This window comes from Schistocerca gregaria, chromosome 2 (genome assembly GCF_023897955.1).
Source record: "Schistocerca gregaria isolate iqSchGreg1 chromosome 2, iqSchGreg1.2, whole genome shotgun sequence".
NCBI lineage: Eukaryota > Metazoa > Arthropoda > Insecta > Orthoptera > Acrididae > Schistocerca > Schistocerca gregaria.
Window position 1 is genome coordinate 459,816,876 of NC_064921.1, and position 13,891 is coordinate 459,830,766.

The 13,891-nt window shown below is 37.8% G+C and overlaps 1 protein-coding gene across 1 annotated transcript in view; it reads right to left on the reverse strand.

Moving 5' to 3' along the window:
* Window positions 1–311: 311 nt before the first annotated feature.
* LOC126325832 (clavesin-2-like) overlaps window positions 312–13,891 on the reverse strand; it is a 101,455-nt gene continuing 87,875 nt past the window's right edge. The window contains exons 4-8 of the mRNA XM_049995325.1: window positions 13,588–13,738; window positions 13,109–13,302; window positions 12,890–13,000; window positions 12,169–12,313; window positions 312–485 (exon numbers count right to left, since the gene is read on the reverse strand). Coding sequence (XP_049851282.1) covers window positions 421–485; window positions 12,169–12,313; window positions 12,890–13,000; window positions 13,109–13,302; window positions 13,588–13,738 — 666 coding nt within the window. The 3' untranslated portion in view covers window positions 312–420. The remainder of the gene's footprint in view (window positions 486–12,168; window positions 12,314–12,889; window positions 13,001–13,108; window positions 13,303–13,587; window positions 13,739–13,891) is intronic.

A 13,891-nucleotide genomic window follows, 5' to 3' on the forward strand; every position in this document is an offset into this window, starting at 1 on the left:
GAAGTAAGCAGACTTAAAAAATATATGTTAACACAGACAGCTGGTGTATATGGTCTCTCAGATTAATCCTAATAGATTATCTGAGACAAAATGAATATACTTTATACACTCCGGCATGAGACATTCAGTTTATTATTCTATTATAAAACAACTAAGAATCTGTAATAGAATAATATTCAATATACTTTGTTTGAGAATAATGTTGAAGGTACTTTGTTTCTAGGATATACACTTCTGCATTATTTCAGTGATTTTATTGATAGTCATTGCAAAAATGTTTCTGTTTTTTTTGTGATGGAATAACATAGTACTAGAATTCTGTATTGTCTTTTACTGACTTTTTATACTATTGTTTACATAACAATTTCTCTTACCATCTAAGGACATACATGTTAGAAATAGTTAGCTAAACCTTGACATTCATTTTCGAATTCCACTTTTGAAACTGTCTTGAGGTTTCATACCATATCCATATTTGTTCCATGCTGAAAAAAAGTTCTGAACATAAGTTTTTCATTATTCATAAAACATTTAGCTGTCTGAGCAAATTGACACATAATGCAATGTTGAGGAAAATTAAATAACATTTTAAATGATTTGAGTCTGACATAATGCCAAAAATATTAAATACTTAAAAAAAATGAAGATGTTAGACATCTATACTACACTTTTGCATATAGAAAAAAAGTTGAATATCCTTATGAGGAGTCAAAAAATATTAAACAAAAGTAAATACAATGGTGGACCATAAAGGCCAACTTTATTCCAGAAGTATAAATAAATGTGAGAATAATTTTTTCTGCAGGAATGATACAGAAGTCACAATAATGAAATTTCCTGAAAAGGAAGACTTTATGTGGCCAATATCACCAACCAGGTGTCCACCTGACTGAATACTACCACCAGGCTGTGGCCAGGAGCAAACATAACAATCCAATAAAGAGTATGCTGCTGCTAGGACTAATATGCTGAACTGTGGAGCTGCTTCATGAACAAAAGTATCTTAATTCTCCCCTATAATTCTAGCTTCTCTAAACTGCATAGTTGAGAAATGTCATTACAACAGATCCTTCAATCTCTCAATCCATGTGGCTTCATTCTCTGTTTGCTTATTTGTTTCATTTAATTATTTATTTAGCACTTTTACTTTTTCATCTACATTCTCCTCCCTTATCTCTTCATCAGTTTTAGCCCACTGTGTTCTTAAGGAATCTATTTATCTCCCTTTCAATCTATCAATCTATCTTTACTTCTCATTCCATCATCTCTGGACTAAGTCTGGTACTGTACTAACTGATCTACTCTCACTGATGACTCCCCATTCACATCTGTCCATCCTTATCCTCGCTGCAGATGGGCCACTTCATCCTCTGGTATGAGTGTTCTGCCCTTTCTTCTCACTCTTTCGCAATCTATCCACCTCTCCTCCTCAAGAAATGAACTGATAGTTCACAATGCTAGGACTGTATTGTGTTCTTTTACTTTTATACCTGTCTATTGTAGTATTAATTGTAAACCAGTAACTATAATTGTTACACCATAATCACCAGAGGTACAGAGATCTAAAAATAATCATCATGGGTGTATCACTATGTCCATCAGCACTTACTGGCAATTTAGTTGAGGCAAATAATCCAAAACTGGTCACTGACAATTTTAGAAGTGCTCAGTCAGATCAATATTACTGCAAATTGACATAAAAATCTCCACAAATAATGAGTCTTGAGTTAAATCTGCATAACCTTATTAAAACTATCTCTATCAGTTTTATGAAGCTTAAAGTTCGTCCTGCTGGTGGCCTGTAAATGTCAGTACAACAAGTTTGTATGTTTCCTGATTCATTAGTGAGTCACCACATTTGAAGATCTGTTCAACAAATAGCTAATGAACGACACAACCGGTGACTTAATCTTTTCCTTCTCCCTTTTTTGTACCTGTAACAACTACCCCTTTCCCTTTGCTTGTTTCACCACATTACAATATTAGCTTGGTTTAATCAATACAAACTGTTCAATTTCAGTGATGTTCTGATAAATGCAGCATATTTGGAGATATTCCATCTGCCTTTTCACATTTCAGTATATTAGTTATAGGAGTTAATTCTGTTTATTAATGGGGCTTTGAGGTTTTGTGTAAGTTAGTAAATGAACGTTTCTGAAGGTCCAAGGCTTTGTTTTATTTTTCTAGTAGCTGTTTCAACTGAATTCTATAGATCTATCTTTTGGGTATCTGTTGAGAGAATTTATGCCAAATAAGATCTAAAAATGTCTAAAGAAAACATTGAAAATCACTGGGATAAGATGGTCACCACTTTAATTTGAATGGATGCTTCCAACAGCTTCTTACCAGAAGCATTCAGATTCAAATCATGGTGTCTATGATACATAAAGCCTCTACTGTTTTAAGGAATTTTCCAAACTCTGCAGTCACACAATCTGCAGAATGCCTTCTGTCGAGCTTAACGTACCTCTCAGAGTGACAACAATTTCACACTAGTGTCAGGAGCATTCTCAGCAGTGTGCCTGATGCCATCATCAATTGTGTGAATGAAGTTTCAGCCCAAACTGTTGCCTACACCTCCTACCACTATTACATGATCTTCTTTTCCAAAATCATTCTCCAAAGAACGAAATCACAGGTGTCATGACTGACCCCAGCAAGTGGCTTCACAATAGTAGTGACCTGGCAACCATTTATGGAAGGGTTTTGTACCAATTCCGATAGTCTCCCCCCCCCCCCCCCCCCCCCCCTGAAATAAGACCTTCTTGATCTTATTAACACTTTCCTTTCTAGCCTTACCTTGCACCACCTACATGTACCTGTATATGCCGGATATTGTCAGACTGCTTCTAAAGTTGTTAAGTTGTCTTTACGTTTTGTCCAGATTTTCCAGAGTACTGAAGCTATTTAAAGTGCTAGACTGAAACTTTCAGATTTGCACTATTTGCTGAATATTTTCACTGATTTGGACAGCTGAAATGCAACTTAGCCTGCTCATCTAGTCCTAAAATTACTTCTGTGAACTGAAGTTTCCAGTCCTGTTTAAGTTTAAATATTAACTGTTCTTTTTTTAGTATTATGTAGTGGTAGGAATAATATTTGCATCCGGTCAGAAGTGAAGAGCATCATATTCATGGAGATTATAACACAACATCCAATACAAAAAAATCCTTTTGGTGAATATAATGTAATTGGATACTTTAAAAAATCTGCTCACCAAGTGGTGACAGGAGAACTCACACATAAAAAATGGTTTTATTTATGCAAGCTATCAGAACCAGTGGCTCCTTCTTCTGGCAGAAGGGTTGAAAGGGAAGGGAGAGTGGTAGAGGAAAAGGAGTGGAGAGACTGAGGAAAAGGGATAGAGTTCAGAAAAGTCATCCAGAACCTTGGGTCATGGGAGACTTACCAGACAGACTAAGAAGGAAAGACTGATTGTTGGGGACTGCACTGGCAAAGGTTTTAAAACCTGGGAGATTAAAGGTGGTAGACAGAGTAATATCCAAGCCAAAGATTACTGCTAAAACATCATGGATGAGTTAATAAGAGTGAAGCAACTAAGTGCATTGTATGTAACAGAGGTGGGAAGTGGATGGCTAAAAATAGACAGGTCAGAAAATGAAAGATTTAGAAAACTAAACTGGAATGAAGAAAGGAGTAATTATTGTGAAGAAATGCTGAGGCAGAAGAAATTAATGTAAATTAAGGCCAAGTGGGTAGTGAGAAGAAAGGACATGTTGTGTACTAGGTTCCAACTGCGGAGTTCTGAGAAACTGCTGTCTGGGGGAAGAATCCAGATGGCAAATGTGATGAAACAGGCACTGAGATCACAACTGTGAAGTTGAAAATCATGCTCTGCAACAGGATATTATGTGTTGCCAGTATATATCTGCTGCTTATGCCTATTCATCCTAACTTATAACTTGGTGGTAGTTATAAAAGACTGAACATTGTTTACAGAGCACTTGGTATATGATACGTGTAATTTCACAGGTGGCTCTCCCTTTGATAGCTTATGTTTTGCCAGTTACAGGAGTGGTATAGTTGTTAGTAGGAGGATGCATAGGGCAAGTCTTGCACAGGGACAGTCAAAGGAGTACGCGCCATAGGATAAGGAGATGGGTGCAGAAGGAGCATAGGGTCTGACAAGGATATTTTGGAGACTGGGTGGGCGACAAAAAGCTATTCTAGTTCCAGTCATCTCACTACCCTATGGCTCCCTGTGACTGTACATGCTGCAAGACTTGCTCTAGGCATCCTTCTACCACCATTCATACCACCCCTGTAATCCCTGTAACATATACCATCAAAGGGAGAGCCATCTGCAAAATGACATGTCATATATCAGCTGTTATGTTAACACTGTTCAGCCTCTTACATCGACATGACTACCTTCAAACTATCAGCTGGGATGAATGAGCATAAACAGAGGGTGCATACCAACAACACACAATATCATGTTGTAGAACATGCTCTACAACATGACAGTCATGATCTCAGTGCCTGTTTCATCAAATGCAGCATCGAGAGTCTTCTCCCCCCTCAAAAACCAGTTTCTCAGAACTACACACATGGGAACTGTCACTACACCACGTTCTTGGTTCTTGACACCCACTTGGCCTTAATTTACATTAATTTCTTCTGTCTCAGCACTTCTTCACAATAACTACTCCTTTCTTCATTCCAGTTTAGTTTTCTATATCTTTCATTTTCTGACCTGTCAATTTTTTGCTATCCGCCTCCCACCCCTGTTACATACAATGCACTTTCACTCTTATTAACTCACGCACAATGTTTTAGCAGTAATCCCTGTCTTGGATATTACCCCATCATCCACCTTTAAGCTCTCAGGTTTTAAAATATTGTCTAGTGCAGTCCCCAACAATCAGTGTTTCCTTCTCATCCTGTTTGGTAAGTCTCCCCTGACCAGGGGTTCTGGGTGATTTTTCCAAACTGTACCCTTTTTCCTAAACCTCTCCAGGCCTCATCATTCACCTCTCCCCCTCACTGTCAACCCTTCTGCTGGAAGAAGGAGCCACTCGCTCAGAGAACTTGCATTAGTAAAACCTTTTTTTATGTGTTTGTTCTCCCGCCGCTGCTTGGTGACTAGATTTTTTTATCTATCCAATTACATTAAATTATGAAAATAAGGCTGACATTCCTCACAGTTGTGTTCTTTCTCTATGATTCTGTTGTACTTTGCACACTTAACCATTTAACAGTAGAACCTTAAGCCAGGTATCTGGCTAAAAGCACTTGTTCAGTGAAAGGCAACAACCAAGGAACTATGAAATCTGATTTCTGTAGATTATTGTCAAACGATTTTTCATGTGATTTCGTCTATCTGCTATGCTAAATAACTTGAGTGGTGAAGTTTGTTTGTGGGAGAAAATCAAAATGATTCATGAAAGATAATTTAGTTTTTGAAAATGAAAACATAATTTATGAAAGATAATGCTCACATAATTTGTAGAGGCAGATAGTTTGAGGTAAATAAATAAATCATAATAATTCGTTAGGTTACACAAAAACATTAGTTTTATGATAACTGATGATTTAACGTCCTAGGTACATGTATGATAATACTGTTATAACTGCAAATGCACTAATATTCTAGTTTTGTAACTATGAAATTGTAAACAGCAGCATCTACATTGTTGGTTTAGGGAATCAACAATTGCCAGTGATGGATCACACCTGAGAGCACAAAATTGCACAGTCAGTCTATGTATTGTGTTTCTGTGTGAAATTTGTGGGTTAGAGCAATGAATGACTTATCACTCAATGAATTGTACTCATGTAACAATGTTACAGATGTGCTGCAATTAGTTTTTACAGCAATTAAGCATGGTTTTAGTGTTTTATTTTGTGTTGTTATGGCCATATGACATAGTGCTCTCATATTACAGTTTATACTGTTATTCAGGAACTGTGAACCACTGCAAAGAGTGTAGTTAAATCAGAAATGATCACATACATTAACTGGAAATAGAAATATAAAAACACTGATACTCTTACAATTAGATTGTTAGATTTTGCCATGATCAGCTTGTGTCATAAAAGTAGAAATGTATAGAAGTTAATAGTAATAGTTAAAACAAACAGGGCTACAACTAATGATTTTCAGCTATTCATTAAACAACCTGACACATTATATAAGTTTTAACTTTGAAACAGAATTAGACAATGTTAAGCAGAAACTTTCTAGACAATACCTGTTCTAGAGCTATCATTTAGTCCTTTCCCATTTTATGTAATCTACTACTCTCTCATAGAATTTGGTCTATTGTTGAAAACAGTTTTGTAGATGCATCAAAACTACATTATCATAGTTCGAATGTCAGGATGCAACTTTCTTTTAAATGAACTTAAATCCATTTTTTACAATTAATTAAAGGTGGACTGCATTAATGGTGATGACATCAAGATGCATACTACTAACAAGTGAGTCTCTGAGTTGGTGAAGTCACTTGCATCTGACCTAGTAGTTGCAGATCCTTATGAGGGGCATATTAGGCCTTGCCATCAGAGAAGGATTTCCAAATTACTTCATTGTCAAAGTGGGTGATGTGCCATTGGGGTGACAGTGCAAAGCTACCACCTTATTCACTGGTGATAAACTCTACAGAGACCACCAGAGATCCAAGATAATACTCCAGCTCAGAACATTCCTGGGCTATTGCCTCCAGATCTTTAGCTGCCACTGAACTAACTGCTGCAGACACTGAGACTTTGCCCTTGTAACCAGATACTGCTGGAGGCAGGAAACCTGTGCCAAGTGTGATGGTCATCACACCAGTCACAGCTGAGATGGAACAGCAACAATCCACTGTAATGCTAGTGCTGTGAAGATCATGTTGCCAGCTGTACAGCTCCAAAAGACAGAAGGTGAATAGGAAATAATTGGTATAGAGCCCTAGTTGTCCATCTCACTGTACAAAGACAAGAGAGGTATTTGAGAATGGGTGGGAAACTCTAATGTGCCACTGTAATGCATTCATTCATATCCTTTAAATAACATAGTGGCAAACATGTGACACTAACATGATGGTGCAGTCAATCTGACCTCTTAATTAAAGGTGGGTACAATATTAACAATTTGAATCTCTTTGAAATTCTCTGTTTTGCATATGGCACAGTCTTTAATACATTGTACACAACTATGAAAATAGAAAACATTAACATTAAATAGTTAATGATAAACTGGCATTCAGATATGTTTACTGCACATCTTGTAAACTAATACATTTACATGTTTTTCATAAGCTAATAACGAAATTAATGTGTAGATAGATTGTGTATTTCTTCTTGAAGAATTAATGGAACAAAAGATGTAACGTTTTTAACCTGAAAAAATACATCATGAAAAATCAGAGCCCTCCAAATCACAATTTTTTGCAACAGTGCTTGCAGACCTGGAAACAGCACTGTGTGCATATTGGTCTCTTGCAGATGTAGCAAACATGCGAAGACTTCCTTTTCTTGCTGGCTGGGCAGATTCTGCACATTTTACTATTCCTAGGACCTAATTCTGCTTCCACTGCTTCTTCTGTTGGAGCATTGGGGCCTAAAATCTGGCGGGTCATTAGTCGTGACTCCTGCGGAAATCATGAGTTCTGAGCTCACTTTTGCATATGTTTGAGCACAAGACTATCAGCCAGCTCTTTCAGGAAGATACTTTTGTTGACAGGAGCTTCATCTGATCCACTCTTCTGAAGAACATATGCATTTACTGTGCTGATGTCCAATAAATGATAGAATAAACAGATTGGCCAACTTCGAATTATTCGACCGCAGGAGTATATGGAGCACATTTTGTCCAGTTCATCAACACCTCCTTTTGTGGCGTTGCAGTATGATATTATTTCTGGTTTCTAAGAAGTCAAATCCTCAGTGGGGCTATGATGCATGCTTTGTTTGTCTTTGGCGCGTGTGATGACAAATTGGTGTCTCACGTAAAACCGTAGAAAGACGAACTAACTGGCCTATGCTTATTTGGTTGGAAGACTTGCAGGATCTCTCTCTTACTCTTTTTTAGAGTTCCAACAAAAGTCAGTCTCCTTTTCCTTAACTCTTCTACATCCTGTATTAAGCTGAACCAATTGTCAGCAGTAATGTAGCAATCACTGCCATACACTGGTTTACACAACCGCAGCAGAGACTGCATTGGTATCATCAGTTTGTTATCATTGTCTGGCAAAGTATCACCATCAGGGCCTTTTCCAGTGTACATATACCCATTATAAAGTAACTGGTCCTTGCATCACACAAAGACAGTATTTTAAAACCTTATTTATGAGTCTTCTTTGGCATGTAGTGAGCATTTACCACAGAAGGAAATTAGTTGCTCATCTACAGTAGCACATGTGCCTAAATTCAAATATTTTTGGGAATTTTCCACAATTTTTCTAAAGAGAAAAGAGGCTGCTGCCATTTTGTCAACTTTAAGACTCTCTTTTCTAGCTCAAAAGTCATCAAACCGCAAGCAGTTCAACAACATTTGGAAACAGTTCTTAGACATGACACAGTTGAAAATTTTTGACCTAAACCATCAGTTGCAAATATATAATGTACTTTTTCGTGGTTGGATTTAAAGACAGAAGAATATATACGAAGTCCTGAGAAACCCAAAAGTTTATCCTAATCCAGGTTTTGAAGTTCAGCTTTGCCTTTGTCAGAGCACTTCTGCCTTACACTATTTATTTTAGCATTTGACCGTAGTAGGATATGATCGAGAACTTTGTCATCAAAATAGAGATGCCATAATAAAAATGGGTCTTTTGGATCTCCTGTAGTCAATGTGCTGGATGGAAATTTCGTGATGATGTTATGGCAAGGAGTTCTAACAGCTCGGATCGGAGGTGCTTTGGTTCATTTGTACTGATTCTTGCCATAGAAGTAATGGCTTCTCTGTTGCTCATCTCATCGATCCCTACTTTCACTGCTTTCATCAGAGTAATTTTCTGTTGCACTTCGTTCTGACAAAGTGTCACTCACAGTGTGTTCAGTTTCTTCAGGATTATCATCATAGTCACTATCATCTGATTCCTCCAACTGTCTGCTCAAAGTTTCCTCAAAGTTTTGGTCTGAAGTGTTCACATTTTGTCTGCTACTTGCATCAGATCCTTTACCTGTAGAATTACTAGGTTCCACCCTATTTTTTAAAAAGCTGTGAAATGAAAAATGTTGAGAATATGCAAGGAAAGTAATTGGAGAAAAATTTACACAAAGCGCAAGGTCAAATAGACTGCACGACGTTAGTTAAAGGATACCCATGGTTCTCATTCTGGATGTTTGCAGTGAGCTTAAGATGTGGGATAAGGTGTAGGCTGCTTGGGATGATGGAAAAGGACAAATATATTGATTTGAGATAAGAAACTGTGGTCTGGAAAAGACTGAGACAAAATATGTGATGCCAAAAGTGTTGTGGGACAACCCTGCCATTGGTAAATGAGAACTTATGAGCTGTTGTTTGTACACTGCAATAAATTGATTTATGATATATGTTAGTTAAAGGATATCCATGGTTCTCATTATGAAACGTTAGATAAAGGATATCCATGGTTCTCATTCTGAATGTTTGCAGTGAGCTTAAGAGGTGGGATAAGGTGTAGGCTGCTTGGGACAATGGAAAAGGGCAAATATATTGATTTGAGATAAGGAACTGTGGTCTGGAAAAGATTGAGTCAAAATATGTGAAGCCAAAAGTGTTGTGGGACAACCCTGCCATTGGTAAATGAGAACTTATAAGCTGTTGTTTGTACACTGCAATAAATTGATTTATGATATATGTTATTCCTGACATTGCAGAGTAGGCACACAGGCAAACTTGAGCAACATGTAATCGTATAAATATGCAGCAAGGGAGGTGGGAGGGGGGGGGGCAGGCAGCTAACTTCACTGTACATTTGTGTTTTTGAGTAACATATTACCCAGACTGTTGGAAGAAATTCCGCTTGATTTTCATAAACTTAGGTGGTTCCAACATGATGGAGCTCAAGCTCACTTTTTCCACGTCATTCATGAACACCTGCATCAGGTGTACCCTGAAGGTTGTGTAGGAAGAGGAGGCCTTACATTCTTTGTCAGTGTGGTCATATGATCTGTGCTTATTTTATTTTTTCTAGGGGGGTAATTTGAAAGGTCTTGTATATGAAACACCTGCTGAGACTGATCAGTCTCTTCTGATATGAATTCTAACTCCCTCTGACACTGTTTGACAACTCCAGGGTTTCTTGAATGGATACAACACAACTTTGCACACTAGTGTTGCCTTTATTGAAAGAGAGGGTATCGATTTGAAAACATTTTCAATGCAGCTCTTTACGCAGGTCAAGTAAACAAATAAAAGTATTACAAAATTTGTCATGAGCAGACCACCAGTTTTCTTATTTTTCACCCATAAATATTGACTAAATCATTTAAAAACCAGGGCTTCCTTTCTCAAAGTGATACATTTGTCCTTTTCTAACATACTTGATAGTTTATTAAAAACAAATATTCCAAGACTTACCAAGCGGGAAAGCACTGGTAGATAGGCACAATAAATAAAACACACAAACATACACACAGAATTTCTAGCTTTCGCAACCGATGGTTGCTTCTTCAGGAAAGAGGGAAGGAGAGGGAAAGACGAAAGGATGTGGGTTTTAAGGGAGAGGGTAAGGAGTCATTCCAATCCCAGGAGCAGAAAGACTTCCCTTAGGGGGAAAAAAGGACAGGTGCACACTCGCACACACACACATATCCATCCGCACATACACAGACACAAGCAGACATTTGTAAAGGCAAAGAGTTCGGGCAGAGATGTCAGTCGAGGCGGAAGTACAGAGGCAAAGAAGTTGTTGAAAGACAGGTGAGGGATGAGTGGCGGCAACTTGAAATTAGCGGAGGTTGAGGCCTGGCGGATATCGAGAAGACAGGATATACTGAAGGGCGAGTTCCCATCTTCGGAGTTCGGATAGGTTGGTGTTGGTGGGAAGTATCCAGATAACCCGGACGGTGTAACACTGTACCAAGATGTGCTGGCCGTGCACCAAGGCATGTTTAGCCACAGGGTGATCCTCATTACCAACAAACAGTGTCTGCCTGTGTCCATTCATGCGAATGGACAGTTTGTTGCTGGTCATTCCCACATAGAAAGTGTCACAGTGTAGGCAGGTCAGTTGGTAAATCACGTGGGTGCTTTCACACGTGGCTCTTCCTTTGATTGTGTACACCTTCCGGGTTACAGGACTGGAGTAGGTGGTGGTGGGAGGGTGCATAGGACAGGTTTTACACCGGGGGCAGTTACAAATGTCTGCTTGTGTCTGTGTATGTGTGGATGGATATGTGTGTGTGTGCGAGTGTACACCTGTCCTTTTTTCCCCCTAAGGGAAGTCTTTCTGCTCCCAGGATTGGAATGACTCCTTACCGTCTCCCTTAAAACCCACATCCTTCCGTCTTTCCCTCTCCTTCCCTCTTTCCTGAAGAAGAAACAGTCGGTTGCGAAAGCTAGAAATTCTGTGTGTGTGTTTGTGTGTTTTATTTATTGTGCCTATCTACCAGAGCTTTCCCGCTTGGTAAGTCTTGGAATCTTTGTTTTTAATATATTTTTCACATGTGGAAGTTTCTTTCTATTTTATTTACATCATCATACTTGATAGTTTGTATCATTACAGAAACACTCAGTATAAACAATGCTAAAACATATGCATTTGCATGAGTGTGTGTGTGTGTGTGTGTGTGTGTGTGTGTGTGTGTGTGTGTGTGTGCGCTCCTGTGTGTGTGTGTGTGTGTGTGTGTGTGTGTGTGTGTGTGCGCTCCTGTGTGTGTGTGTGTGTGTGTGTGTGTGTGTGTGTGTGTGTGTGTGTGTGTGTGTGTGTGTGTGGGTGTGTGTGTCTGATGAAGGCCTTGTTGGTCAAAAGCTCTTTTATTGTGCCTATCTGTGCCTCAGCATCTCCGCTAAATGGTGAGTAGCAACTTGCCTTTTCACAATATTATTACATTTCCTGCTGGATTTTCCACTGTTGAATTTTGCCTACAACATATTAAGTTATATTTCCAGTCAATGGCTTAGTTTTTGCAAAATTTTCTTGGTTTTCTTGTTGTATGCATGCTTCATGAGAAATTTAAATATAACAGTTCTTAGAAACAGCACTGATTAACACCAAACTATGAATATATTACCTTTGATCATGTTTTCATTATGTTGAATTTTGGATTTGAATGAACTGAAGTTGAAATCAGGAAGCATTCCTCCTAACTGCTTTGGCAGTATCTCAAAAGGCACATATTCATGCAGGGAAGACATGTTACTACCATGAATATGAATCTGAAAAAAATAGTCATTAGAAACAGGTCTAACATTTACATCTTCATATACATATTACAACCATAATGAAGTATTATTATAAACAGTATAGAAAAGTTCTTGAGGAGTTTAAATACTTGAGAATTAAGGGAGGCTGCTCACAAAAAAGCAGAGGTGTGGATTTGTTCGTAGATACACACAAATGAAAGAAAACTTGCTAGCTTTTGAAGTTATCCTTTGATGAGCACACACACACACACACACACACACACACACACACACACACACACACACACACACACACCGTGATCAATCCACCTACCAAACAATAGCACTGGCACTGCTAGTCTAGCTGGCACCACGTAGGGGCATAGGCATGTGTATGCCGTTTGCGTGCAAAGGAAAACTTCAGAAGCTAGCAAGTTTTATTTCTTTTGTGTGTGCCTATCGACAACACAGGATTTCAGTGAGTGGTCTCCTTTAATCCTAAAGTATTTATGGTCTTATTATAATATGTTGCTACACTAAAATAAAGGAAGTATCTAAGAAAGGTAGTGGTTTCAGATTATACCCATATTATCTTGATACAATACTCACTCTTCTTCTCAGCTTTTCTTTCAAAAATGGTTTACAAAGTGCAAACACTGCACTAAAAAGTGATGGTGCATTTACAACATGGATACCCTTGAGCCTCAAAGGGAAGCTATCCTGCAAATCCATATTTTCATAAATAAAATATTACTACACACAAACATATTTCTTTCATAAGCATACATGGCATAATATTAGTTGCAGTAATGGAATGCTGATTTTTACCTGGAACATTTTAACGAAAAGCGATAAGTTTGATGGTGTCGCAACTAGGAAATGTTGAAGTCCGTACCCTGTCATATCCACAATAAATACTGCACCAGAAATCTGAACATGAGGATCTTCACAACAAAATGAAAGCACTGTTGCTGTCAACCGGAAGCATTCTTCTACAACAACCTTTTTGAAATCCACTTTTTCTGAAAGGCTGTCATTTAATTAATTTTGGTAATAAAAAACAATTCTATTACACCTAATCTTAAGAGTTAATAGTATGTGTATTTAAGAAAGTATTATAATCAGTCACATAAGGAGTTATATTAATTGAAAAATACTTACTTTAAAAGACTTTAAATAAATGTCTGTACTCATGCAGGAGATTCAGTATCAGTAAATAATTGAATTTTCTGTGTGTCAAAATATTTAAGTACAACTATATAAACAATACATAAATGCAGTTATTGATCTTTAAAAATGACACTTACCAAATCTCATGATAACTACAATCCTTCCATCATTATCTTTTTGGTCTAGCACTGTCATTACATCCATGTCATAAACATATCCTTTTTCTGATGGAAGACACCATTCAAGTTGTTTTGGATGTGCCTTTTTAATTTTGTAAAAGTTTTTGAGCTGAAGGCAGACCAGAAACATTGTTAAAACAAGGGTGTAACAGGAAAGATCAGTTCGACAATCTCAAATATTTATGTACTTCCTTCATCATACTTACTCACAAGATCCAAGTGAATTGAGATTCATAAGAAAGATCAGAAACACACAATGTTT